Genomic DNA, 27,021 nt, shown 5'->3' on the forward strand with positions numbered 1-27,021 from the left:
GCCGTACCATACACCATCACCACCATTACTATACCACTACTACTATTACTTTTATCTTTAGCCAGACTTTAACACTTAAGAAAAAAACTATAAATACAAAGAAAGAAAAATAAAAAGTGTAAAAAAACCTATCTATTTTTCTTTAAGAGAGGAAAGAAAGCGGTTTGAGAAGACGGCCAAGGTCGCGCGGTGCCCAAAACCACATTCTTGACGTAAGGAATATAAGAAAGTGGCTAAGTAATTACACTGACTCTTGAACGCATTCGAGCTAAGACGCCTTTTGAATACATGGCCTGCAGATATGGCAAGAACCTTCAAGCCTTTAGTATAACTGTAGATAGATATATAAATACGTAGACGGACAGCCAGACAGACAGATAAACAGATAAAGATAAATAGATAGATAGACACAGACTGCCATAAAGAAAGATATAACGATAGATAAATAGGCAGACATACAACCAAAAAATATAGACAAACACATTGACACTCCAGCTTCCAGTATCAATTATGAATCCAGAAAAAAAAAACTTGTTTCACAGGATGTATTTTTGTTGACAACTGACGCCGATGTTTGCGTACATTAGTAAGTCTAATTTATAAATGTGACCGCTAGCCTACTACCTTGAACGATAAGGAAGCGAAGGAGAAGCAGGAGGTGGTAGGAGGAGGAGGAGGAGGAAGAGAAGTATATAGGAGACAAAAATAAGTAGGCTACACTAATGAGAAGGGAATGAGAAGAAAAATGAAGAAGAAAAAAGTTGACTGATTTATTATTATTATTATTTTTACTGTTGTTGTTATTATTATTATTATTGTTATTATTATCATTATTGCTATTATTGTTGTTGTTATTATTATTTTATTCATTTATCAATTAATTTATATTTTGTGCCATGGCAACAAGATACAATTTACGTAGAGGTAAGAGAAAGAGGAGGAAGGGAAGAGTAAAAAAGAGAAAATTGATAAAACTTGACCAAAGGAAAAAAAAAAAAACTGATGAAATGATTGAAGTAATACAGATAACGAAGAGAAATAAGAGACAAGTGAAAGAGAGAGTGAGAGAAAAAGTAGAAAATGTACACACGCTTATACAATCACCACACGAAGAAGGAAAAGGAAAATGAGGAATAGGAAGCAGAACAAAGTGAGGTGAGAGACGGAGGGCGGGAGGTGGTAAGAACGTACACCTCTCTCTCTCTCTCTCTCTCTCTCTCTCTCTCTCTCTCTCTCTCTCTCTCTCTCTCTCTCTTATACGTATATAAAGCTGTTCCTCTTGTTTTTACGCTCATTCTCTCCGCCGCCACCATGCGCAAGGTAGGTGCTGTGCTTGCTGTCTTGTCTCGCGGTCACAACACGGAAACCTCTCAATGCTCTTATACATCCCGTTACTTCAGGCGCACACCCCTTACACAGATAACAGCATCATATATCAGTCCACAGCAGAGTGCACCACTGAAGCTCACAGGTTGGTAGAAATACTTGTAATACTGATATACTACCTTGAACGGTAACGAAAAGGAGGAAGAAAAGAAGAATGAGGATAATACCATGTTTCTATTTCCCAGAACACCATATATCATCACTACAGTTTTCAACTCGCTAGAAATGCACGTAATATTCACAAAAATCGCCTCTAGTACTGACTTGAGGAGCGAGGACTGCATAAACCTGATGTAACATGTTTGTCACACCCGCGGTCGGCCAAGCGCTTAACAGTCGCAGCAGTTAAATTCCCGTGTTCTGTTTTTAAAGAGTGAGTTCAAGTTTGTGTTTCTTCTGTTGGAAAGTTCGTGGTGTTGGTGTTATAAGTAAAGAAGGTTCATTACTCTGTTGAAAAGTGTATTTGTGTTGTCTAAAATCATTCTTTTCTGATGGCTTTTGTTTACGCGTTAATGAAATAAGAGCAAATGGTAAGGTGTAAAAACTGTGGAAAACATACGTACTTATCTCCACCTATCGTAAATATTTCTAAAGCTTCCATTGACTGATTAATGAGTTTGTTACATTTATCTATTCCTATATATGACAACTGGTTAAAATTTCTCTTTGGCTTTATTTTAAATGAAACTTTATCAACAATGCAAGAGCCCGTTACTTCTGGGTATATGCAAGACTGACCCTGAGGATTTTGTTTACGTCACATCCCTTGCGCCATTTGAAAGATCTCTAGTTCCCAACTCGTGAACACTAATTTTTACCAATATTGATGCTGGTCCCTTTAAGAAAAGGATAAATAATAAGAATAAATAATGTTGGATGCGATGTAATGCACGGGCAAGAAAGAATAAGCTTCTAAAATTAAAGGAATTAAGAATATGTATACGTACTTCATACAAAAACATGAATGGAGAATGTTTAACTGGATTCCATTACGCGAAAAAAACGGATAAAAAAAAAAAAAAAAACATGAAAGTAACTCAGTGGCGACACACACACACACACACACACACACACACACACACGAGCATAGCCTATATATTCTTCAACACTTCACTATCATACCTTGTAGTCTAATTAGTTACATTACCTGTATCCCTCTCCTGTCACACTCATTAATTACCTGTCCTCCACTATCGATGTAGAAAATCAGTCAATTGATCATCCTTATTATCTCTGTTACCAGTCAATATTATCTGTATCTTCAGTCATAAGATTACTTTAACCTAAATGTGGGCAAACTACGGTCCGCGAAAAGGAATTCATACGGCCCAACAAATGTTAGGAAATTTGAAAGAAGAAATTGATAAACAACGCCAAATAGTGTTGTGAGCATTTAATTTTCTCTCAAGTGTGCATATGCGTGTGAGAATGGCTTTTCTTTAGAAGCCTTTAATTTTGTATTTTAGATATTAATGATTTTGGGTTAATATAGTATGCAGCCCTATAAGAATTTGCCCACCCGTACTTTATTAGTAGTGTTTAAAGTATCAGCTATTCAAATTAGAGTGGGTATAATCATTCGGGAAAATTATTGTCATGCTTTGTAAAGTTTAAGTGAAATTTGTGGCATGATTTGTCGCGGCAATTGTACGGTTGAGGAGAAAAAGAGGTACGAAGTTTTATGCGATACCTGCCTTATTTATATCTACTTTTTCTCTTTTTCTCGTTTTGTCAGTTTTTTTTTTTTTTTTTTTAAAGGGAGAGGGAAACATTAAAAAACCAGGGTACTCTCTCTTGGTTAAATGAAAGGGAAAGAAAAAGCGATAGGTATTTATTTATTTATTAATTTATTTTTCTTATTCGTGTGTCAAGCGGGTTTGACATGATTAATGCCTTGCTGCAGCCTTATTTTTGTTACTCTCTCTCTCTCTCTCTCTCTCTCTCTCTCTCTCTCTCTCTCTCTCTCTCTCTCTCAACCTGATATCTGAAAAAAAAAAAAAAAAAGAAAGGCAAGTCACTCCACAGGCCTTGAGGAACACAGGAAATCATAAGAGGAACATTAGCATTGCTCTAAATCATTGCCTGCGAGTGAATGTGAGTGGGAATACTTTAAATTTACACTCGCATAAAAGAAGTGAGGTAAAAAAAAGTAAATTGAAGAAGAAATGAGAGCTCCATTAGTGTCTGTCAGTCTACTTTACTTAATACTGAGGAAAAATACCGTTTTATACTTTGAAGTCTTGAAACCATTACACTGATCTGTTGCGGAAATGATTCTGTCTCGCTTCTCGGACATTAAGACTTCAATATACTTTAACACCTCCCTAAGTCAGTCTACTTTACTTAATACTGAGGAAAAATACCGTCTTATACTTTGCAGTCTTGAAATACCCATTACACTGATCTGTTGCGGAAATTATTCTGTCTCGCTTCTCGGACATTAAGACTTCAATATACTTTAACACCCCCCTAAACAAAACTTGCTTAGAAGGTAAAAGTACATGGAAACGCATTAATTTGTAGACTAGGCAATTTTGCAGCGGGGTTCACCACGAAGAGGACCTTTCCTAATCCTTTGAGTCACTCACACGTGCAGCAGCATATCAAACAAGCGCTTTTACGGGGGGAAATAAACAAAACCCCAAAAAACTCCTTCGTGACGCGTTTGTAGCACACAGTTGGTCAGATAATACGCAGTGACTTTTTGCAATATACTGGATTTTTCATTTGTGGGTATTCGCGTATTGAGGTCGCATGGGTGTGTGGGAGAGTGGGTAGCAATGAAAGGCAGTGGCGTTAGTGTTGTTTTCGGTGTGATAGGCGTGGTAGTAATGTTAGAGAAGCAGAAAGACAGATGAATGGAGAGGCAATACTGAAATAGGTATATGTATAGAAAGATTAAGGGAAGATTGAGAAATGTATACAAAAACACGTATGGACAAGAGAGAGAGAGAGAGAGAGAGAGAGAGAGATCAGGGAGGGGCTGGAAGAAACACTCTAGTATCAAAGCCAACTAGTTCTTGTAGCGAGGAAAGTGAAAGCAAGTCATGATTCTTTGCCTGACGCTATCCCTCCCTCTCCCTCTCCCTTCCCTGTGTCTCCTCATCATCCCCCCCTCTCGTATATTTTTCAGAACATCATAATAGAATAATAGTTAATCTGTCTTTCATTTCCTTTAATATTAACTTTTTTCAAATGTCAACATATTACTTATTTGGTCTTCCTAATTTCTACGTCGAATGGCCGGGATGAAGCAGCAAATTCCTCTGTACTTCATTGTATTGTGAACAGCCTAACAACCTTGCTGGCACGCGGAACACAACTTCACTTCTTCCTCCACTGCCTTCTTGTGTTGTACTCATATAGTAAGCGAGTATAGGTCATGTCCTGGTAACCTTGAGAGCCTGGGGTCCTACTCGCTCGCCATGTAACGGTCTGTCTGTCTGCCTGCGTGCTTGCCTGTCTGTTTGTCTATCTGAATATACTTTCCATTGTTGTGGTGGTGTTTTGGGCGTGGTGATAGTGTTTAGTATACATAGATAATTGATAAATGGACAGTCAAGCACTAAAATATTTCTGGTGGTAGGTTTTAGGCTTGTTTTCTCATCCTGATTTGAGTGAGAAGGAAGTGCTATATAGTTCTCGTGCGTTATTGACATCAACTGTGATTTTTTGCTAACACTGAGATCAGGTAGTGCAGAAGTATGCATACAAGAGACTAGAATAAAAACTGGTCTAATAAAAGTTGTAGAGGGTTACCGGAAATATGATTGGCAGTGTAAGAATGTACCTAGCCTACTGTATGAATTATAAACTGTGAGATCGAAGTTACGAAGTTGAGTATGATGGGTGATAATGCGCTTAATCTTGTAGTTGCAAATTCTTGTCTGCTAATTTATTCTTTTAATGTGTTTTCCGTTAACCATTGTTTTATTTTTCTTTTAAAGTGATAAAGTGAAAATAATGCCTTTATTCGTAGAGGTGTGATAATCTTTTGTCTGTTCGTTAACTATTGTGTTTTTCTTTTTTTTCAAGCTTTCTATCAATAATATAAATGCATAATCTTTTTTGTTTTTGTTTTTTTCAATCGTTGCCAATATTTGTTTATCATTTATATTTCTTCATCCATTCTGTCAACTTCCTTTTGAACCATTCCAACAAATTTTCTACCAACAATGTGTTCTGCTTTAAAATTGTGTCAATAGTTCATACTAATAGAAACAAGGAAGGGGAATAAGAAAATGCAATTATGGGACTTGATTCTTTATTCTATTATTTTTCATCGCTTCTAATTTTGGTAAGACAAACAGAAGTGAACGTCAATTATTCTTTTTTAGCGTATTTTTGCCGGGAACTCGATGAAAGTAACACTACTCGTACATGTATGTCACTCACTCGGGACCTGCCTTCCCTTCACTCCACACGGGTCGGAAGGAAAACAACAGAATTTGTTTGAAATTAAGTACCTTATTTTACCTATAACATCCATTTCCGCCTTTCTCAGGAGTGACAAGGAGAATGATTAAAACACAAACCGATCAAGATAATATTCCTTCAGTTTCCTGCATGGTTTGTACTTGGTCTGGTCACACGCAGCCTCGCCTATCTGGTCTGACAGGTTCGCCCACCACCTTCGGGGAACGTGAGGGAAAAAAAGTGCTTTCATTACTGGGGGAAAAAGTTATAAATCAAAATGGCAAAGGTACACGTAGATAGATTGGTTGTTTCTTTGGACAGTTCACGTGTTATGTGATGCTGCTAATGTTGGTATTGCTATTTATATCACCACTACCACCACTACTACTACTACTACTACTACTACTACTACTACTACTACTACTACTACTACTACTACTACTACTACTACTACTACTACTACTACTACTACTACTACTACTAATGATAATAATAATAATAATGATAATAATAATAATAATAATAATAATAATAATAATAATAATACCGATACTACTATACTGATACTAATACAACAACAACAATAACAAAAACAACAATCTAAACAACTCTATGACACAAGAAAAACAAATCACCACAACCGGAAACAAGCTGATGGACACACACACACACACACACACACACACACACACACACACACAAAGTAGGATAACAATAGCAAGCGTCACCCGTGGCCCTCAGCTGAACACTACCCTGGTCGGTGGCTCACCTTGGGCTGCCCTGTGACTCGTGCTGGTCATGACACCCTGCCCTGTGCCTGGCCCCGCTCTCTCCTTGCCGTGGAGTACACATCATTAGTGCTTCCCCTCTGTTCTGATTTTTAAGTAATTTGCTTTATCCAATTCCACTGTTTCATCTTTTCCCTCTTTTCATGGTGTTTCTTATACTCTGAAACGCTTTGCTCTCTCATCACATGTATTTTCAAAGCGTTGATATTGATAAGTACAAGATTATTTCTCCTGTTAATAAAAAAGAAACTCTAAGAAACTTGTGTAGTAGAGAAAAGGTGTGGAAGTGTCTCATAATATAGTTTCAATGTGCTTATGAAACATTCCTCTGCAGATATCGCGGAGGGCGGCCGGTGTGGCGTGGGTGACGTGTGTGCTGGCCAGCCTGGCGTGTGGCGCGGCAGCTGCTGCGACAGTTCTCCCTCAGGATGGGCACCAGGTAATGTGGAATATTTTGTTGTTTTATACCGAAAAGTGGTGAATTCTATGTAGTACACTGCCATAAACCCATCAGTCAATCGTTGTCACCATTATTACACCACTGTCTTTTCCTGTTGTTGAATAGATACTTGTGTTATACTGAAAATTACTACTACTACTACTACTACTACTACTACTACTACTACTACTACTACTACTACTACTACTACTACTACTACTAGTCTTCACCAAATTTACACGAGTAATTGAGTGGTGCATTCAGAAGTCCTTCCTTCGCCAAGTGTTCTGTAGTCAAGATATATCCAGTTCTCGCTAGACCTTTGGTGGCGCCGCGTCGGTGTGGCGCGCGCAGAGTAAAGTGGACATGTTTTGTAAATGTTACTTTTTTTTTTTTTTACCACACTTTCTGAATGGCTCATACTTTGAAACTTATAATGTAACCTTATGGCTAATGGCACATTCTTTTCTTAACCTCCTGAACCGAAACGTACCTTATGTTTGTGAGAGTCCGAACAAAACTAATAAAAGTTATACAAAATTTAGGGAAGCAGCGAAAGAACTTTTGAATGCACCAATTAGTTGACGGCTTGACGCGCGGGACGAAAGGAATAAAGGAGCAATGAGCATCAATGCATCACTGGATCACCCTAGCTTGCAGCGGCTGTAGTATCATAAGTATCATCACTACCAATCATTTGGTTGCATTCTTTCGCTATTTTCCTTGAGGACTTGACACTGTACGAAGCCTTTTCAATAAAGCTTGTCTCTTGTACGTATCTTCCTGTGACTAGAAAATTTAAAACCAAAATATAACAACTTTTACCAACTACTCGTAGTACTGCTGCTACAACAACAACTACAACAACTACAACTACAACACTACTACTACTACTACTACTACTACTACTACTACTACTACTACTACTACTACTACTACTACTACTACTACTACTACTACTACTACTACTACTACTACTACTACTACTACTATCATAATTGATAAAATTCACTATATCATAAATCTATCAATCAAACGGATCATTTTATTATGTTGCAGCAGGACAAAATTATGGACACTGGAAGCCAGCTTAACACCTCAGAAACTCCAGGAAGTAATTCTACTGAAGGAAGTTACAATGATGTCCTTCCTCATGAATCCCGCCACCAAGGGGTAGTTCCACAGTGGAACTCAATCACAAGCCTTCAGCAGATCCACAAATTGAATCTGGAAATGAAATCAGAACAGAAGAAGGAAGAGTAGAGGGATCCAGTATCAGTGCTGGAGAACCAGGGAACTCTGGATCCATTAGTAAGAGACTCGGTGCTGTGCTGGATACTGGAGTTACGGAAAGTTCCACTTCTGTTTCTGGAGTGCCACTGACTCCTGGGTCAGGTAATGTGGGATCGGGAGGCTCTGGGACGGCTACTGAAGCATCTCAAACTTCTGAGTTCTTCTCTGATGTAATAAGTTCTGTAATAGAGAGTGTTGTATCGAGCAGCAGCGCAGCAGAGGCTCCAGGCTCTGGTGCTGGGGGAGCAGCAGATTCTTCCTCTGGCTTTGGAGTGCCAATTACACCTGGGTCTGGTGCTACAGCAGCGGAAAGTTCGCCGTCTGGTGCTGCAACAACAGAAAGTAAAGCCTCTGGTGTTGCAACAACAGAAAGTACAACATCTGGTGCTGTAGCAACAGAAAATACAGCCTCTGGTGCTACAACAACAGAAAATACAGCCTCTGGTGCTGTAGCAACAGAAAATACAGCCTCTGGTGCTACAACAACAGAAAATACAGCCTCTGGTGCTGCAACAACAGAAAGTACAGCGTCTGGTGCTGAAGCAACCGAAAATACAGCCTCTAGCGGTGCAACATCAGAAAGTACAGCGTCTGGTGCTGTAACAGAAGAAAATTCCGGTCCTGACTTTGGAGTGTCATCTACCTCCGGTTCTGGAGCCAACGTAGCAGGAACTGCTGATGTTGAAGGAGCTGCGGGAATTCTGGATCAACTGTTGACGGCACTCAAACCGATGTATTTGAGGCAAGTCTTGGAGCGAATTCTCAGATGAGTGAGATACCAAAGTCATCAAATAATGCTGAAGAAATCTCTACCAGAGCGAATCGTACCTCAAGAAGCTTCTCACAAAGAATCGGCACCGCGGGAGAAGCAGGCACATTTGTGGTGAGTCAGGACGCCGGCTCCAGTGGCTTCACCGTCAAGGACCTAAGGACTGCCGCACAGGCAGTGCCACAGCACGGCTTTGGATCTGCAGGCACTGCCACTGTGGAGAGTGGCGCCGCTACCAGGAATGCAGGTGTGCTAGGAGGTGGTTCTGCCACGGCAACAGGAATTGGTTCCATTACGGGCAATGCCGGTGGATCACAAGCTGGTTCTGTTGCGGCAAGCGGCACTGGATTGGGAAATGGCATTACTACTGGCCATACTAGCGGATCAGGTGGATTTGGTCCAGGAAGTGGAAGAGGATCAGGTGTTGTATCTGGAAATCTCGGCGGAGGTGGTTTTGCATCTGGTAGTAATGGTGGAAATGGTTTTGTGTCTGGTGGATCAGGAAGTGATTTTGTTAGAGGCAGTGCTGGTGGATCAAGAAGTGATTTTGTCTCTGGTGGATTAGGAAATAATTTTGCGTCTGGTGGATCAGGAAGTGGTTTTGTGTCTGGCAATGCTGGTGGATCAGCAGGTGGTTTTGTAAGAGACAGTACTGGTGGATCAGGAGGTGGTTTTGTGTCTGGTAGTGGACTGCAAGATGCCTTAGCCACGGGCAGAACTGGAGGATCAGGAGGTGGATTTGTAAGAGACAGTACTGGTGGATCAAGAGGTGGTTTTGTGTCTGGTAGTACTGGTGGATCAACAGGTGGTTTTGTGTCTGGCAATGCTGGTGGATCAGGAGGTGGTTTTGTGTCTAGTAATGCTGGTGGATCAGGAGGTGGTTTTGTGTCTAGTAATGCTGGTGGATCAGGAGGTAGTTTTGTCTCTGGCAGTACTGGTGGATCAGGTGGTGGTTTTGTGTCTGGCAATGCTGGTGGCTCAGGAGGTGGTTTTGTAAGAGACAGTACTGGTGGATCAAGAGGTGGTTTTGTGTCTGGCAATGCTGGTGGATCAGGAGGTGGTTTTGTGTCTGGCAGTACTGGTGGATCAAGAGGTGGTTTTGTGTCTGGCAGTACTGGTGGATCAACAGGTGGTTTTGTGTCTGGCAGTACTGGTGGATCAGGTGGTGGTTTTGTGTCTGGTAATGCTGGTGGATCAGCAGGTGGTTTTGTGTCTGGCAGTACTGGTGGATCAGGTGGTGGTTTTGTGTCTGGCAATGCTGGTGGATTAGGTGGTGGTTTTGTGTCTGGCAATGCTGGTGGATTAGGTGGTGGTTTTGTGTCTGGCAGTACTGGTGGATCAGGTGGTGGTTTTGTGTCTGGCAATGCTGGTGGATTAGGTGGTGGTTTTGTGTCTGGCAATGCTGGTGGATCAGCAGGTGGTTTTGTGTCTGGCAGTACTGGTGGATCAGGAGGTAGTTTTGTGTCTGGTAATGCTGGTGGATCAGCAGGTGGTTTTGTGTCTGGCAGTGGACTGCAAGATGCCTTAGCAACGGGCAGAACTGGTGGACCAGCAGGTGGTTTTGTCAGAGGCAATGGTGGTGGATCAGGAGGTGGTTTTGTGTCTGGCAATGCTGGTGGATCATCAGGTGGTTTTGTGTCTGGCAGTACTGGTGGATCAGGTGGTGGTTTTGTGTCTGGCAGTACCCGTGGATCAGGGGGTTTTGCTTCTGGTAGTACCCGTGGATCAGCAGGTGGTCTTTTGTCTGGCAGTACCGGTGGATCAGCAGGTAGTTTTGTTTCTGGTAGTACTGGTGGATCAAGTGGTTTTGTGTCTGGCAGTACTGGTGGATCAAGTGGTTTTGTGTCTGGCAGTACTGGTGGATCAAGTGGTTTTGTGTCTGGCAGTACCGGTGGATCAAGTGGTTTTGTTTCTGGCAGTACTGGTGGATCAGGAGGTGGTTTTGTGTCTGGTAGTACTAGTGGATCAGCAGGTGGTTTTGTCAGAAGTAGTGGTGGTGGATCAAACGGTGGTTTTGTGTCTGGCAGTGCCGGTGGATTGCAAACTGCCTTAACCACGGGTAGTGCTGGTGGATCAGGAGGTGGCTTTGTAGCTAGCAGTGGAGGTGGATCAGGAGTTGCTTCTATCTCTGGTGGATCACGAGGTAGCTTCGTCTCCGGCAATGCTGGTTTATCGGGAGGCAATTTTGTCTCTGGTGGATTAGGAAGTGGTTTGGTGTCTGGTAGTACTGGTGGATCAGGAGGTGGTTTTGTGTCAGGCAGGAGTGGTGGATCAGGTGGTTCTATATCTGGTGGATCAGGAGGTGGTTTTGTGTCAGGCAGAGGCGGTGGATCAGGTGGTTCTAATTCTGGTGGATCAGGTGGTAGTTTTGTGTCAGGCAGGGGTGGTGGATCAGGTGGTTCTATCTCTGGTGGATCAGGTGGTGGTTTTGTGTCAGGCAGAGATGGTGGATCAGGAAGTGGTTTTGTTTCTGGCAGGCGTGATGGATCTAGAGGTCTTGCGTCAGGCAGGCGTGGTGGATCAAGAGGTTTTGTGTCAGGCAGGGGTGGTGGATCAGGTTTTGTGTCAAATAGTGATGCAACATTAGAAAATGCCTTGCTTGCATCGATTATCGATGGATTACAAAATGTTCCTGGTATATCACGAGCTGGTGGCCGTGGATCACAAGGTGGTTTTGTCAGAAGTGGGGCTGGTGTATCGGGAAATGTCTTAGCCAGTGGTAGTGTCGTTGGATCAGCAGGTGGTGTTGCGTCTGGTGGATCAGGTGGTTTTGTGTCTGGTGGATCAGGTGGTCTTGTGTCTGGTGGATCAGGAGGTGGTTTTGAGTCAGGCAGGGGTGGTGGATCAGCAGGTGGTTTAGTGTCTGGTAATACTGGTGGATCAGCAGGTGGTTTTGTGTCTGGCTTTGCCGGTGGATCAGGAGGTGATCGTACCTCTGGTGGATCAGGAAGTGGTTTTGTTTCCAGCAGTACCGGTGGATCAAGTGGTCTTGTGTCTGGTAGTGCCGGTGGATTGCAAGGTGCCTTAGCCACAGGCAATGCTGGTGGATCAGGTGGTTTTGTCTCTGGCAGGGGTGGTGGATCGGGAGGTGGTTTTGTCTCTGGCAGGGGTGGTGGATCAGGTGGTTCTATTTCTAGTGGATCAAGTGGTGGTTCTGTATCTGGCAGGGGTGGTGGATCAGGAGGTGGTTTTGTGTCAGGCAGGGGTGGTGGATCAGGTGGTTCTATCTCTGGTGGATCAGGTGGTGGTTTTGTCTCTGGTAGGGGTGGTGGATCAGGTGGTTCGATTTCTAGTGGATCAAGTGGTGGATTAGGAGGTGGTTTTGTGTCTAGCAGGGGTGGTGGATCAGATTTTGTGTCTAATAGTGGTGCAACATTGGAAAATGCTTTACTTGCATCGATTACCGGTGGATCACGAGCTGGTGGCCGTGGATCACAAGGTGGTTTTGTCAGAGGTGGGGCTGGTGTGTCGGAAAATGCCTTAGCTAAAGGTGGTTTCGATGGATCAGCAGGTGGTCTTGTGTCTGGTGGATCAGGAGGTGGTTTTGTGTCTGGTGGATCAGGTGGTCTTGTGTCTGGTGGATCAGGAGGTGGTTTTGTGTCTGGTGGATCAGGAGGTGGTTTTGTATCAGGCCGAGGTGGTGGATCAGCAGGTGGTTTAGTATCTGGCAGTACTAGTGGATCAGCAGGTGGTCTTGTTTCTGGCAATGCTGGTGGATCAGGAGGTGGTTTTGTCAATGGTGGATCAGGAAGTGGTCTTGTGTCCGGCAGTACCGGTGGATCAAGTGGTTTTGTGTCTGGCAGTACTGGTAGATCAGCAGGTGGTTTTGTGTCTGGGGGATCAAGAGGTGATTTTGCCTCCAGCAGTACTGGTGGATCAGGGGGTTTTGTATCTGGTAGTACCCGTGGATCAGCAGGTGGTTTTGTATCTGGCAATACTGGTGGATCAGCAGGTGGTTTTGTGTCTGGAAATACTGGTGGATCAGCAGGTGGTTTTGTGTCTGGCAGTGCTGGTGGATTGCAAGGTGTCTTAGCCACAGGCAATGCTGGTGGATCAGGAGGTGGCTTTGCTTCTGGAAGGGATAGTGGATCAGCAGGTGGTCTTGTGTCTGGCAGTACTGGTGGATTAGCAGGTGGTTTTGTGTCTGGCAGTGCCGGTGGATTGCAAGGTGCCTTAGCCACAGGCAATGCTGGTGGATCAGGAGGTGGTTTTGTGTCTAGTAGCGGTGGAGGATCAGGAAGCTCTATCTCTAGTGGATCAGGAGGTAGCTTCGCCTCCAGCAGTACCGGTGGATCAGGAGGTGGTTTTGTGTCTGGCAGGGGTAGTGGATCGGGAGGTGTTTTTTCCGGCAGTGGTAGTGCAGTGCAAGGTGTTGTGTCCACAAGCACTACTGGTGGATCAGGAGTAGTTTTGTCAGAGGCAGTACCGGTGGACAGCAAAATGTTTTGGCTACAGGCAGTGGTGGACGATTAGGCAGTGACGTAAGTACACTTGTAGTTGGAAGTGGATTGAAGCGTGGTCGAGGTCGCGGTCGTGGTCGTGGTCGCGGGCGTGGTGGTGTTCGTGGTCGTGGTGGTGGTCGTGGGAGTGGTGGTATTGCTGGTAATCTTGGTGGTGGTACTGGTGGTCTTGTTGGCGGTAGTGCTGGTGGTCATGTTGGCGGTAGTGTTGGTGGTGTTGGTGGAGGTAGTGCTGGTGGTGTTGGAGGTAGCTTTGTTACCTCAAAGCTAACCATTAACCATGACGGTAGATCCCGAGGCACTGCACGCCCTAGAACCAGAGCACCAGGACACCATAGAGCCAGAGTAACAGCACACCCTACACCCATTATTACAGCACGCCCTACGCCCATTGTAACAACACACCATACACCCATTGTAACAACACATCATACACCCATTGTAACAGCGCAACCTAGAGTCACTGTAACAGCCAACCCAGCCGTCACTAAGCCACTGCGGAAGGTGGACGTCAAGAAGCAGCAAGAGCAAATAGAACGCGCTCGTCTTCGGATTCTGCAGGCCAGGCAAGGGAACACACACACCACTGGTCCCATCCCGCTCGACATCCTGCAGAGGCTGACAAACGTGGCAGGACGCGATGCAATACATATCACTCCTGCGATTCCTGAAGCAGAATTTCATATCCGTCGCCAACATGGAAGGGGGGGTGCGAGGTGATGGTTAGGGAATTCTGGCTCACCGTAAATTTTTTGTATTATAATTTTTTTAGGTATATATATTTTTTTTTTTTCTTTGTATAATTTTGTTTCGAGTGCCAAGTAGCTGCATTAATCACTAGTGGTCAAGAAACATTTGTCTTGTACATATAATATTTTGATATGAAAATAAAGATCTTGTTTTGAAATCCTTTGTATTATTTTTCCAAGGAATCTCTGGCATATACTGTATTGTTACGAACTTACGACCGTGCGGTTTGGAAGTTGGATTCGGGTTTGTGTGTGTGTGTGTGTGTGTGTGTGTGTGTGTGTGTGTGTGTGTTCATCACCACGGTCGTCTGCTGGTCACCCAGCCAGTTTTCCCCATTACGGAGCGAGCCCAGAGCTCATAGACCGATCTTCGGGTAGGACTGAAACCACAACACACTCCACACACCGGGAAAGCGAGGCCACAACCCCTCGAGTTACATCCCGTACCTATTTACTGCTTGGTGAACAGGGGCTACACATTAAGAGGCTTGCCCATTTGCCTCGCTGCTTTCCAGGACTCGAACCCGGACCCTCTCGATTGTGAGTCCAGCGTGATAACCACCATACTACGCGGTGTGTGTGTGTGTGTGTGTGTGTGTGTGTAATGAGCGTGTGGTTCAGGCGTTGAATTCAGGTTCGTGTATGTGTGTGCGTGTGTATTTGGAGGTGAGGTGGTGACTGGTGAGGTAACTGCACGGGGCTAGGCAGTCAGCCCAGTAAGGTTAGGTTAGGTTAGGTATTCCAGTATCCTTGTAGTCCTAGCTCGCACTACCTCCTCGTCTTTCGCCACTACAAGGTGTACCTGTGCCTAGAACTTGTGGGCAAATAAAGGCAAAGGAGGAATAACAGTGTTTTCTGTGCCTGGGAAGCCTGGGAGGAAAAGGAGTGGCCGGCCCATACGCACACACGAGTCCAGTCTCACCCAGGGAAGTGGGTCTGTACCAAGGATTCTAGAACTTTGATATTCCTTGGTCTGTGTTGTGCCGCCATACATCAGCCTACGGCCTGTTGACAAGTTGACACGCTTGGCAGCTATTCAATTACGTGATAATTCCTTCTGTTTATTTATTTTATTTTATTTATGTATCTACTTGTTTATTCACTTATGCTAATCAAGGATCTTTTTTTCATCTTATCTTTTTTTTTCTAGTTCCCTTTTAACTCATTATTACATGCTGCAATCTTTTTTTTCTGTTTTGTGCTAGAAGATTCTGGTAAATTCTAGCCGTCAACACGCCTTCGAACTTCCCGCTTTCATTGAGCCACGTAGTGTAGATGACTCACAAAAATGTGTTCAATTCACTGCAGAATGACTTCCCGTCTCCTTTCTTCATTTTTATTTTAGTAATTTCACCTATATGAAATCGAATTACGAGCTTGAATCCCTAGAAATGAACGTATATCGGATGAATATGGTTTGTGGTGTGAGATTTACGGTTAGGTATCAATAATGTGTGGGTTGATACAGAGAGGATATAACATAACACTATCTGATGCAAGTATTAGCACATCCTGACCCTTATCTATAACTGAGCACTGGGACTTTTTATCACTTCCTTTTTAGACTTTGGTTATTCCAGTGATTATTTGGAGTGAAAATATCAACTCAACATAACTGAAGAAAGAGAGACAGAGATAAGAGAAACCTTGTGGACAGAATAGAGGAAGGTCGCCATTTGCTAGTGACAGACAGATAGAGAGGAAGATAATCGGTCTCCCCGCAACGACTTCTCAGCCATGGAAGGAATTAATTTACAGAGATTTACACGTGGGCTCACCGAAAACCTGTAAGTGTGTGTGTGATCAGCCATTGTGACCTGTATACACTAGAACTACTGCATGTGTCTAATCTGTACAAGTGTCCTGGCAAACCTAGTGTTATAAGGAATCTTTATATTTACTATTTTCACTCACACACTGTCATACGCACCTCTGAAGTGTTCTTACATTACCGTACGAAACACTAGTGCTATTGATTGTGTTCCGCATAACGTACGCAATGAATTGTGACCTGTTATGTCAAACCTTTCACTTCATTAGGGTGGGGAAATATTCGTGTTAGCTATCCTCTCTCTCTCTCTCTCTCTCTCTCTCTCTCTCTCTCTCTCTCTCTCTCTCTCTCTCTCTCTCTCTCATATACACAATTTCATACATTATTTTATTAACATGACATTTATACACACTGGCTGCTTGTATCTTTTCCGCATGAGATTCCTATTAATAAATTCTAACCTAACTCACCTATTTACCACTTTATTGTTAACTCTCAGAGCTCTGGTATAAATGATCTGCATAGTTGCTAGAAAATGGAGAGAATTGAGGTGTTTAATCATATATTCTGAGTCATGGAAGTATTTAAAAAGCTAAAATGTCTCAGTAAAGGCTGTAGATAAATTATAGGAAAAGTCTAGTTGTAGAATTAGCTTTAATCTGCTTCAGGTGGACTAATATAGCTGGAGACTTAACCTTACCTAATATTTCTCATGTAGTCTGGTCATGAAAGCTGTCCCATAATGATGACAGGGCAAATTTTTAGTGGTTGAAAGATTTTTTATTTATCTTTCATATTTTGCCAGTGAATATTTTGTGGCCTGTGATGTCTTATGGCAGTAATGGTAAACTCTAGAACTCCCTGCCTGCTTCTGTATTTCCAACTTCCTATGACTTGACTTCATATAAGAGGAAGATTTCAAGACACTTATCTCTTTATTTTGGCTAACTCTTTTGGACCAGCAAGGGGACTGGCAACTAAGTAGGCCTCTTTTTTTTTATGTTGTCCTTAGTCAGTTTTCCCGTTACATAAAAAAAGAAAAAAATAAATAACATGTTTTATTGGCCATAGTAACATTTTAGACAGTTTCAGGTCACCAACTCTGCTCTATAATGATGACAAGATACATTTTAGTAGTAGGAAAATTTTCTTGTCTTATTTTACCTAGTGTATTCTTTGATGCTCTATATCACCTTGTATGTAACATTTTAGACAGTTTCAGGTCACCAACTCTGCTCTATAATGATGACAAGATACATTTTAGTAGTAGGAAAATTTTCTTGTCTTATTTTACCTAGTGTATTCTTTGATGCTCTATATCACCTTGTATGTATTTTTATTGTTAGTATGACCATTGGTAATAGTATGTATAGATGAACTGCATTCATATTTGAATTTCCGTAGTGTGATTGTTTGCTGAGTGGAGTAGATAGTCCCAAATTTCAGGTCCCAGCAAGATAAGATGAACTGACAAAGCACCTGTATCATGATACTGGAGCTGCCTCATTGCTAGAATAGTGTATGTAATGTCTGACCTGCGGTGATAAGATAAGGCCACACTTAGGCAATGTTTTCATGGGCTCAGGTACTAGCCATGCATTGGTATCACATAAGAGTTATCAATGTGAAGGTTCTAGATACAAGTAATGGTCATGAATATGATGATCTTTAAGAGGGAGATATTGAGTAGTGGTTAAGAATTTGAGAAACTTTTATTATTGGGGTTTGTAATGGGAAGACTTCATGTCATGTATTAGTCTTGTATGGTTTGGCTATCTTTAGGAGAGGAAGAAATAAAAGAGTAATGGTTATGGAGTTAAGGTGTCTTTTATATTGCAATTGCATGGTAATAGGAAGGCTTTAGGTACAAGTAGCAGTCAGAAATACTTCACATAATCCTTTCACTGTGACATGAGACAATTAGCAACACCAAAAGCCATGTGTGAAGTCTTTATAACCACCTACAAGAAAATTACCTATGATAAAAACACATATAACAATTTCTTCCCTCTTCAGAGGTAGGATGAGGCTACAGAACAAGTATAGATATTTCAGAGGGATTGGCAATTAGGGAAAGGTGTATCAGGTGGTAGTTGAAGGGTTAACTATGAAAAGGAAGAAATAAAAAAAAAAATTTAAAATATGAGAAGCTTTTTGTCATATTGAATAGGATTACTGTTCATTGACTTTGTGCTTGGTGTCAATGAGAAAGCCTCCCCTAAGTCTTTCCATCACCTGACAGGGAGCCACCAGTGAGGCAGCACCTTAAGAATGTGTACGCCACCTTCACTCTGGCCTCCATTGCTGCGGCAGCTGGCGGGTATGCCCACATGTACAGTACACTGGTAGGGGCTGGGCTGCTGACGGGACTGAGTGCGCTCGGCTCCCTCTTGTGGCTCATGATGACTCCCTATGATGGCAAGAACCAGCTGCAGCGTATCTCCCTTCTTGGCTCCTTTGCTTTCTTCACTGGCTGCAACCTTGGCCCTCTGCTTGACCTGGCCATGATTGTCAACCCCACACTGGTATGTGATTGTAACTTTTCAGTTTTAATTTACCATAGAAATCTTCATATTATCCCTTTCCACCAGGGAATGACAGGCAAAGAGTGAGAATGAAGTGTGTATGAGTATGTGGGTTTGTCTCAATGGCCCTTTATATTGCTAGATGATAAAGAGATCACAGTTTCTCTTCTAAGCATTCCATGAGAGCTTATAAACCTTCTCTCATTGATATATAGATAGATAAAGAGATCACAGTTTCTCCACTAAACATTCCATGAGAGCTTATAAATATCCTCTCACTAGTATATAGATAGATAAAGAGGTTACAGTTTCTCCACTAAGCATTCCATTATTCCCCCACAGATCATGCAGGCTCTTCTTGGGACCAGTGTTGTGTTCGCCTGCTTCTCCCTCTCGGCCCTGTATGCTCCACGCGGCCACTATCTTTACCTTGGCGGCACTCTCTTCTCTGCCCTCTCTACCCTCTTCTGGCTCTCCATGCTCAACATCTTCTTCGGATCGAGGCTCATCTTCCAGGTATGTGTAATGATAATGACGGTACATATTTATTAATGAAATTGTTCTGCTGAATATGCACAGGAGATTGTGGGACTTGATGTTATAACGGAGGTGTGTCGGAGGTGCTTCCTTGTATTTCATCTGCATTTGTGTGTGTGAATGCTTGCTGTGTGTGTATGAACGCTGTGTGTGTGTGTGTGTGTGTGTGTGTGTGTGTGTGTGTGTGTGTGTGTGTGTATGCTTGGTGTATGTGTGTGTATGCTTGCTTGTTTTCCCGTTTAGGCATGTGTAGCAGTGAGTCAAGTTTGTAGTGATACCAGATTTATTTTTGCTCTCCTGAAGTTCATGTATGTTTTTTGTGTGAGAGAGAGAGCAAGAAAGAAAGATGTAGAAAACTATACTGTATCTTCTGTATGTATATATATTTGTAAGAGTGGTTATTGAGAACTATACACCATCTTCAGTGCATATGTGTATCCTCCTGTAGGTGAACCTGTACCTGGGCCTGCTGGTGATGTGTGGGTTCATCGTCTTTGACACCCAGAACATCACAGAGAAAGCGCGCCGTGGGGACAAAGATTACGTCATGCACAGTGTGGAGCTCTTCATTGACTTTGTGGGTGTGTTCAAGCGCCTGCTCATCATCCTTACTGACAAGGTGAGGTGTTGTCCTGTCTGTCTTCCTTCACTAACCCTTAAGAAATTATCACTTATGTAGTCGGGTTTTTGAGTTGAAGTGTTTTCTGTTTCTTCCTTTATGAACCCTCAAGAATTTATCACTTATGTAGTCTTATTATGTTGAAGTGGTTGCGTTCTTTACTGACAAGGGAAAGACTAAATAATATGTGTTAAAGACTGAATGGTATGTTGTGAAGGCAAAGTAGATGTTATAAAAAGTGACAATCTAAATCAGAAAGTATACCTTGAATGGGAAAAAATTGGAATATTAAAGAACAAAAATTTTATCCCTTTTTGATAATTAACTACTGAAAGGCTAAAGAATATGAGTTAGAATGGTATATTGTGAAGACAGGCAAGGATAACAAGTAGGTGTGTGTTGAGGGTGTGTGTTGAGGCCTACATTGGGAGAGGTGTGAGGGGGAAGGTGTAGTCTTGGTGTGTTTCTTGGCATCATTACCACCTGGCTGCCTGCCCGCCTGCCACCCACCCACTTCAGCCTTAGCCTCTGGGAAGGAAAGCGCTTGTTGCCAAAATGAGCGAGCCTGTGTGTGTGTGTGTGTGTGTGTGTGTGTGTGTGTGTGTGTGTGTGTAGTATTTCAGGAGCATTATGATTAAGATTAAGTTTGACCCAAGGATAGATATTGTGTATTTTATAACTTTCTTGTATGAGTCAGTAAAGCTCTCTTTTTATGAGTATGTTTCTGTTTGTGTGTGTGTGTGTGTGTGGGTGTGGGTGTGGGTGTGTTTTGTTCTCTCTATCTTTCTATTACTTCCCTGTCTGTCTTTAATATACCAGATCAACAATCCCAAAGAGTAGTACAAGCAAAGCACCACATCATTCATACACACATTTATTTATCACCTGTTTGTGAGACTATAAAGTTATAATACTCATAACTTTGCTTCATTTGATTTGGCGTGTCTCACTGTTTGAGTTGTATATACACACCAAGTACACTTCATATAGGTGCTCTCTCTCTCTCTCTCTCTCTCTCTCTCTCTCTCTCTCTCTCTCTCTCTCTCTCTCTCTCTCTCTCTCTCAACCTTTCTTGAAAACCACAATAAGTTCCTCTATTCCTTCCTTCCCTTCCCTCCTCTTCCTCCTCTTCATTTCTCTTCATTCCCATTCCTTTCTTCACAACCATTTCCTTCCTTTTCTTCCTTTCCTTCCTTTCCTACCCTTATGATCTCTTCCTTTATGATTACTTTCTTCTGTTGCTTCCTCTTCCTCCCCCTTCCCTCCCGATGGCTTTCCTTTCTTACTATCTTATGAATTGCTTTGTTCTGTGTTGCAGGAGGCCCAGAGCAACAAAAAACGGAGGAGGGACTAATGGAATGAAGACAGCTAGTCGTAGTGAACTCTAGGGTTAAGCATTTTGGCTGACAAGGGACAATAGGAAAGGACCCAAACTCAAATTGCAGTTGCCAGATTCACTAGATAGCCAGATTACTGCAAGATGATGCTGGCCATCTCCTGAATTATACCTGCTGGTGAACACTGAAAATTTGACAGTTTGGGTCCTCTCCTGTTAAGACACAAGTTATGTTTTACCTTTTCTGCAGTTTTTAACATGTTGGTGTACTGTTGTTCATTTACACCACATTTGTACCACCAGCAAGAGCTACCCTACACCTGCTTTCCTTGTTGATTTTCTTTAGTATCTCCTAATTTATTGTTTCCAAAGGTGAAGGCTTGAGTTTTCTTCTATTACTGGAGAAAAAGGAGCTTGTATAGTTTCAGTTGTTTTAAGATTCATGGGTTGGAGTCTTGTTCTTGTGGTGTGAGCTGCAAGAGTCACAAAGTACTGAGGTGAAGGTACTAGGCTGGGAACATTCACTGGTATTCTAGTGCAGTTTTCAGTGGGGTATTCATCTGAAAAAATAAAATCTCTGAAGAGGATAATTTTTCTACAAGTCTTATTCCTAGAGCAGAATATCATGTCCATCCTTTCTATAAATTCACTAAAGGCAGCGTCACACTAGCACTTTTTCTGTTGTTGTCAACGATTTCCATTGTATTTTTTACTGTTCTGTCAACTCTTCTGTCATCTTGAATTAGATGAAATGCACCGTTTTTCTCTAGTGTCAATTTTTAGTGAAATTAAGATCTATGGCTTTTAATCAATACTTTTATGATAAAATTTATTTTCTTGTTAATTGGGTTGATGTTATAATTCCAACTTAAGAGAATCTTAAGTTGATTTATATATATTTGTATGTACATTTTTTTTGCCCTAGCCATGTGTGAAAAGTGGCTCAGTTTGTTTACATTTCTCTAGGACTGTGATGCTCCAGGGCAGAACTTCCAAGTAGTAATTGGCAAAGATGAGCAGTTCTGTTGTTTATCAGTGGACAAAGCTGTCTGCAGAGTTTCATAGATAACATTAAGGGCCTTCCACACAAGGGGCAAATGCATGGCAGGCAGTCAGTTTTACCAATTTTGTGGTATGGGTGGCAATCATGAGTGCAGATGATATCATAGACAAAGAAACCACGGGGAAACCATCAAAATGCCCTTTATTGTTAAGGCACTGGATGGGCGCCTGACTAGGGACCATGTATCCAGACACACAATGTTACAAGTTAACACCAAGCCCTCTGTGGGTATCTATCAATTGTAGAGTAGATGGAGTGAGATCATGTCTGTACCGACAGTAGTGAAAAAGTTTAGCCCACACAACTGTGACTGAACTCTGCCCTCTGCCCGGCATCTGGCCCAAGTCATATGTTCGCCTGCCTGTGCCTACTGCCTGCCTTAATTGGACTGTTTGATCTGGTAAGACTGTTTCAAAGCGAGAGAATTATGGGCAAAGCAGAGTGCTAGCCGTGCATTTGACCTGTGTGTGGAAGGGCCTTTAGAGGTAAAAAATAACAACGGCAGAATGGCAACGGCTTGCTGGGGGTGAAGGGGCAGACATGTTTATTTACAGTTGACAAATGTGTGTGACAATGAAGGTCGACAAAAGTTGACAGTCTTCAGCAAATTGACTAAAAAAATTGATGGAAAGTGCTAGTGCGTCACCGCTTTAAGAATACTGATAAAAGCATTTTCCCAAGGGCAAAGAACATGAGTGTAAGTGTTTTTGAAAAATCTTAACATCAGAAAACAAGAGGATGGTTGACTAAGTAGTTACAGTATTGAGTTACACCTACAAATTCATACCAGAGAGTTTTTATTTTGGTACTTTTAATAATGTGAGACCAGAAATATAAATGCAATTACACCCTAGTTAATATTTTTGCAAGCCAGAGGTAGGTGATCTAACACTGATGGTAATGAGTCAGCTTGTGTGTGTGTGTGAGAAGATCCACACACACAAAGCCACACATTCCTCACATAGGAGTAAACTTGCATCTCGTGAAGTAATGAGCCTCAGGAATTTCCTCTTGGTGCCTTCCACTACAAGAGAGAGAGTAAGAAGACTCAGCGATACATTTGGTTTTCAAGCACTCTTAGGATACATCAAGTTTGATATGTTTCCCTCTTGCTCTGAGCTAATGTATCCATTTACTGGCAATAGTGGAAAGTTTACTTGGATTTCAGTATTTGCTTTGGGTTTACATGTATCCATTGTCACTGCCAAAATAATAAAATATAGTTACTTTGTAAGATGCACAGAACTGTGTGTTTTGGTATCAGCTGTTGTACATTGTCCCAGTAGCATAGTGTTTAATAAGCAGAGGTTACCTACGAACTGGCTATATTGTACATGGAGGCTTGATTTTAGTGGGGAATGATGTTTGTATAACCAGATTAATGTATCATTTCTTTCTATTCAAAGTGTATAGTCATATTTACATTTCCTATTTGTCAGAAGGACATTATTTTTTTTCTTTTTATGGGGATAACTTTATATTAAACACCTGACAGCACTTTTGTGATTATCTGTCTTATGAGTTTGGAAAAGAATAAAACAGTGGAAAGATGAAGCTTGGTAACTTTGCATTCAGCACATGTGATTCACTAAAATGACCACTTTCAGTTTGATTGTCACAGAGCAGTGTTTGGACGTTTTAACCTTCCCTCAGGACAGGTAGTCATGGTGATGCTGTGCCAGGTATTGAGTGGGCAAGCCCCAACACCCATGTAACCTGTTCATGGCCACGCAGGAACTCTGAAGTGCTGCTGTGAGCCATATGACTTGCAGGCTGAGGTTCACTTTCATAGTCTGCTGCTGTGTATCTATTGGTAACCAAGCCCTCCTGGGAACTTACATTTTTCAAAAGATCACAGACCTACATTTTACATGATAACCTTGTATTAACCAAAGACTCCTATGAATGTATTCACATGCATCAAAATAGTTTCCCTTGCATTATTGCTTCCCTATTTTCCAGCCACTGTGCTGTGTGATTTCATTGGTTTAGCACTTTTATTAATTTCATTGACGGCAAAACTAAACAATTCTGAAAGTTTGGTAGGTTATCTGCAAAGCATGAAGACGATACAGGCGTTGTTGTGTTTGCTGCTTTGATGGAAAGCCGTCAGACTGAGGATTGGTTATGTTTGGCACACTTACATCTCAGACTATGGAATTGTCCCAGGTTGTGCTGAATATTTCACTGAGGCATCCAGGTTGTGGAGGAAACAGGACCTTGACCCATGAGCAGATAGGAATAGTTACCAATGACATGATATGCCAGTTGCAGATGCCATGTATAGAATGTGTGGGTGTTGCCTTCACAGTCCTTGTCCTGTTGCCTATCTATTACTTATCACTGCTGTTATATATTTATCATTAGCTGTGTATAATTTGCTTGATGAAACTACTAGCCGATATGTTGAGAGAGTGTCAAAAGTGAACCTGAGCTATGCAGTATGCTTGCTTATGTTTTGTTTCTCTGTGCATTGAGGCTTAATAAGAGTTCCAATGGAATGTGTATAAGTATGCAACTGGCTGGTGTGATATGTGGCAACTTTCACAATTCATCAAAAACATGCCTCACTTTTGTAGCTGGGAATGAGAAATTCAAATGAAGGCTTTGGAGTATGATATACAGTTGTCTCAAGAAATAGTGTCACAAAAGTCAGCAAAACAGTAGAGCATGAGGCAACTACTTAGGCCAGCTGTACACTGTCGCTAACTTATGACCTTCCCAAAGTTATTCATTCATCATCACTGGTATTGAAGGTCATTCTTACAGAAGGTATATGATTAATCCCAGACTAATTGGAGATGTGAGGATCAAAATGCCATTGTTAGCGAGTAAAACACATTGGTCTCTGTTCTCAAACATCTCAGCATCTAAATCAACAATTTTTAATGGGCTGTAGTGGACGTTATTAAAGTTTTCAAAGCCATATCTATGATTTGCGCTAGTTTAACCAAGATTCTGCACTGTTGATGAGAAAAAGCATTGAAAACATGACGAACATCCTCTGTGGCCTGTGAAAATATCCTGAGATTTTGAAATGTGGAAGAATATAGGCCCTTGTTCTCTAGGTTGGCAGCTCAGTAGAGACAGGGTAATGAGAGACAGGGTAATGACAAACCAAACGCATCACAAACTGACGGTCAGGGTAATGAGAGACAGGGTAATGACAAACCAAACGCATCACAAACTGACGGTCACAGATACTCATCACCATAACCATGAATTATAATAAATTTCTCCCTTATTGTCTGTGAAGGAGCATTGTACTTTTTACCCCGTTTGCTCATGTACCAGCCAGGGACTTGATAACGTTTGTCTAAGAGGGGAAGTGAGTAGGTTTGTGAGGGAGGCAGTATGTGTAAAGTGATGCGTGGGTTTGTCGTATACAGGTGTTTTGAAGGCGTCCATAATCGCGAAAAGAGAATGAAAAAGAAATATTATTGTATCTTGATTTTCTGGATGTCAGTTGATGTCACCATTACTAATAAAGTACTTTTTCAATTCTGAGTGTCATTCTGTTAAGATCCTATGAGCATTTTTTCGATTTTTTTTTTTTAAGCGTGTTTTAGGGATTCGTGGTAATTAAGTAACAAACAACTGTATTCTTAGACCTTTATCTAGATGCTGTCCACATTGATTTCAGCAAGTGGAAGTATTCAAAGGAAATGTTCATTGTTTAAGTGGTAGCTGGTTGATCAGCGGCAGTGGAGGCTATTGGATATTTACGTCGCCACCGTTTAGTAACCATGTGGCGTGTGACTTAAATGTTTGAGGGGCATTGGTCTAGGCCCTTTAGGAAAACGAAACTGAAGAAAAGTATCCAATGTGGTCTTAGTCCGTATGGAGAAAATAGGATAAGTGTATTGAAATAAGAGGAAAATCGAGGAAATAAGGAATAAATCGCTCAAAGAGAGAGAGAGAGAGAGAGAGGAAGTCACGAGAACCCGATCGTCTTGCGTTTCCTCTTGTTGTACTTATAAAAGAACACAATCTTTCAAGCACTGCTGATACTGGCACCAGATCGCCACAGTGCAGAATTCCGGTAGAATATAGAGATAAGAAAAAACTCATATCTCGCATATTTATTACCTTTCAAACCACCACCTCCATGGGAATAAAACAATATTTTTAACAAATTGATTGAACACGTGGTTGATTGAAGAAAGCACGTATCTGTGATAATATGCTTGTATTTAATGAATAGTTAGGTAAAAGGTGAAACAAAGTAATGTTGAGGTCGTCCACAGCTTAGTGGTCACTGCCCACCGGTTGCTGGTCAGTGATCAGAAACAAATGGCGTGCAATCCTTGCTTTTGTGTTGACGTTCATATTTTGCTTAATTTCTCCACCATCACTTCTTCCTGGGATGTGTGGTGAGTACAAATGATACTTAAAGGTGTTGTGGTGATGCGTGGTGAGTGTGGTGCGTGGGGGATGTGTGGTGACGGTAGAAATAAAAGAGTGAAAGACAAGATGGTGTCTACTGTGTGACTGCAGCATTCAGAGTATTTTTTTGGCCAATATTTTAGTTTATTTTGCTCGTCAGAATTGTATAACTGTTCTTGGTGATAGTGTAAGAAAGAGAGAGAGAGAGAGAGAGAGAGAGAGAGAGAGAGAGAGAGAGAGAGACTGAAGAGCGCCTACAGTTTCAACACAAGGTGAAGATATTTCAGGATCAGGAATTCAGACCCACCACTGTCAACGCGGCTACCAGCACCAGGATCCATATCTGTGGCTTATCATTGCCGCCATTTTCGTTCGCGTCGTCACCACCAGATACAGGCTGAGACTGGTCCTTTGTCTCCGTGCAGTATAGTGACCATTCAAGATTCCGTCCTTACACAATTAACCGTGGCACCACCGCCATGAC

General features: G+C 41.9%; 3 protein-coding genes across 7 annotated transcripts; all 3 read left to right on the forward strand.

Moving 5' to 3' along the window:
- The first annotated feature begins 1,282 nt into the window (after positions 1 to 1,282).
- LOC123510246 lies at positions 1,283 to 8,337 on the forward strand. 2 transcript variants are annotated; one of them, XM_045265217.1, is made up of 3 exons: positions 1,283 to 1,320; positions 6,925 to 7,029; positions 8,092 to 8,337. In XM_045265217.1, exons 1-3 carry the CDS (start codon positions 1,312 to 1,314, stop codon positions 8,290 to 8,292), a joined length of 315 nt encoding a protein of 104 aa, XP_045121152.1. In that variant the 5' UTR covers positions 1,283 to 1,311; the 3' UTR covers positions 8,293 to 8,337. The 2 variants fall into 2 exon arrangements, with proteins under 2 accessions (XP_045121152.1, XP_045121144.1); XM_045265209.1 differs by having other exon boundaries at positions 1,286 to 1,320; positions 8,089 to 8,337.
- A 615-nt stretch (positions 8,338 to 8,952) lies between these two features.
- On the forward strand, positions 8,953 to 14,458 carry LOC123510184 (uncharacterized PE-PGRS family protein PE_PGRS54-like). 4 transcript variants are annotated; one of them, XM_045265086.1, is made up of 2 exons: positions 8,953 to 12,143; positions 12,213 to 14,458. In XM_045265086.1, the coding sequence occupies exons 1-2, from the start codon at positions 9,089 to 9,091 to the stop codon at positions 13,562 to 13,564; spliced, it is 4,407 nt and encodes a 1,468-aa protein (XP_045121021.1). In that variant the 5' UTR covers positions 8,953 to 9,088; the 3' UTR covers positions 13,565 to 14,458. The 4 variants fall into 4 exon arrangements, with proteins under 4 accessions (XP_045121021.1, XP_045121011.1, XP_045121027.1 ...); XM_045265076.1 differs by having other exon boundaries at positions 8,953 to 11,450; positions 11,487 to 14,458; XM_045265092.1 differs by having other exon boundaries at positions 8,953 to 9,758; positions 10,185 to 14,458.
- A 1,389-nt stretch (positions 14,459 to 15,847) lies between these two features.
- Positions 15,848 to 25,652, forward strand: LOC123510236 (bax inhibitor 1-like). Its single transcript, XM_045265198.1, has 5 exons — positions 15,848 to 16,087; positions 18,314 to 18,596; positions 18,939 to 19,112; positions 19,582 to 19,752; positions 21,071 to 25,652. The coding sequence occupies exons 1-5, from the start codon at positions 16,038 to 16,040 to the stop codon at positions 21,104 to 21,106; spliced, it is 714 nt and encodes a 237-aa protein (XP_045121133.1). The 5' UTR covers positions 15,848 to 16,037; the 3' UTR covers positions 21,107 to 25,652.
- The last annotated feature ends 1,369 nt before the right edge of the window (positions 25,653 to 27,021 follow it).

The sequence above is a fragment of the Portunus trituberculatus genome, chromosome 3 (genome assembly GCF_017591435.1).
Source record: "Portunus trituberculatus isolate SZX2019 chromosome 3, ASM1759143v1, whole genome shotgun sequence".
Classification (NCBI taxonomy): domain Eukaryota; kingdom Metazoa; phylum Arthropoda; class Malacostraca; order Decapoda; family Portunidae; genus Portunus; species Portunus trituberculatus.

Coding starts and splice junctions, on each gene's coding strand:
- LOC123510246 (XM_045265209.1), top strand. Junction 7,030..8,088: donor TCCCTCAGGATGGGCACCAG/GTAATGTGGAAT, acceptor ATTATGTTGCAG/CAGGACAAAATTATGGACAC.
- LOC123510184 (XM_045265067.1), top strand. CDS start 9,089: ATGAGTGAGATACCAAAGTCATCAAATAATGCTGAAGAAATCTCTACC.
- LOC123510236 (XM_045265198.1), top strand. CDS start 16,038: ATGGAAGGAATTAATTTACAGAGATTTACACGTGGGCTCACCGAAAAC. Junction 19,113..19,581: donor GATCGAGGCTCATCTTCCAG/GTATGTGTAATG, acceptor ATCCTCCTGTAG/GTGAACCTGTACCTGGGCCT. Junction 19,753..21,070: donor TCATCATCCTTACTGACAAG/GTGAGGTGTTGT, acceptor TCTGTGTTGCAG/GAGGCCCAGAGCAACAAAAA.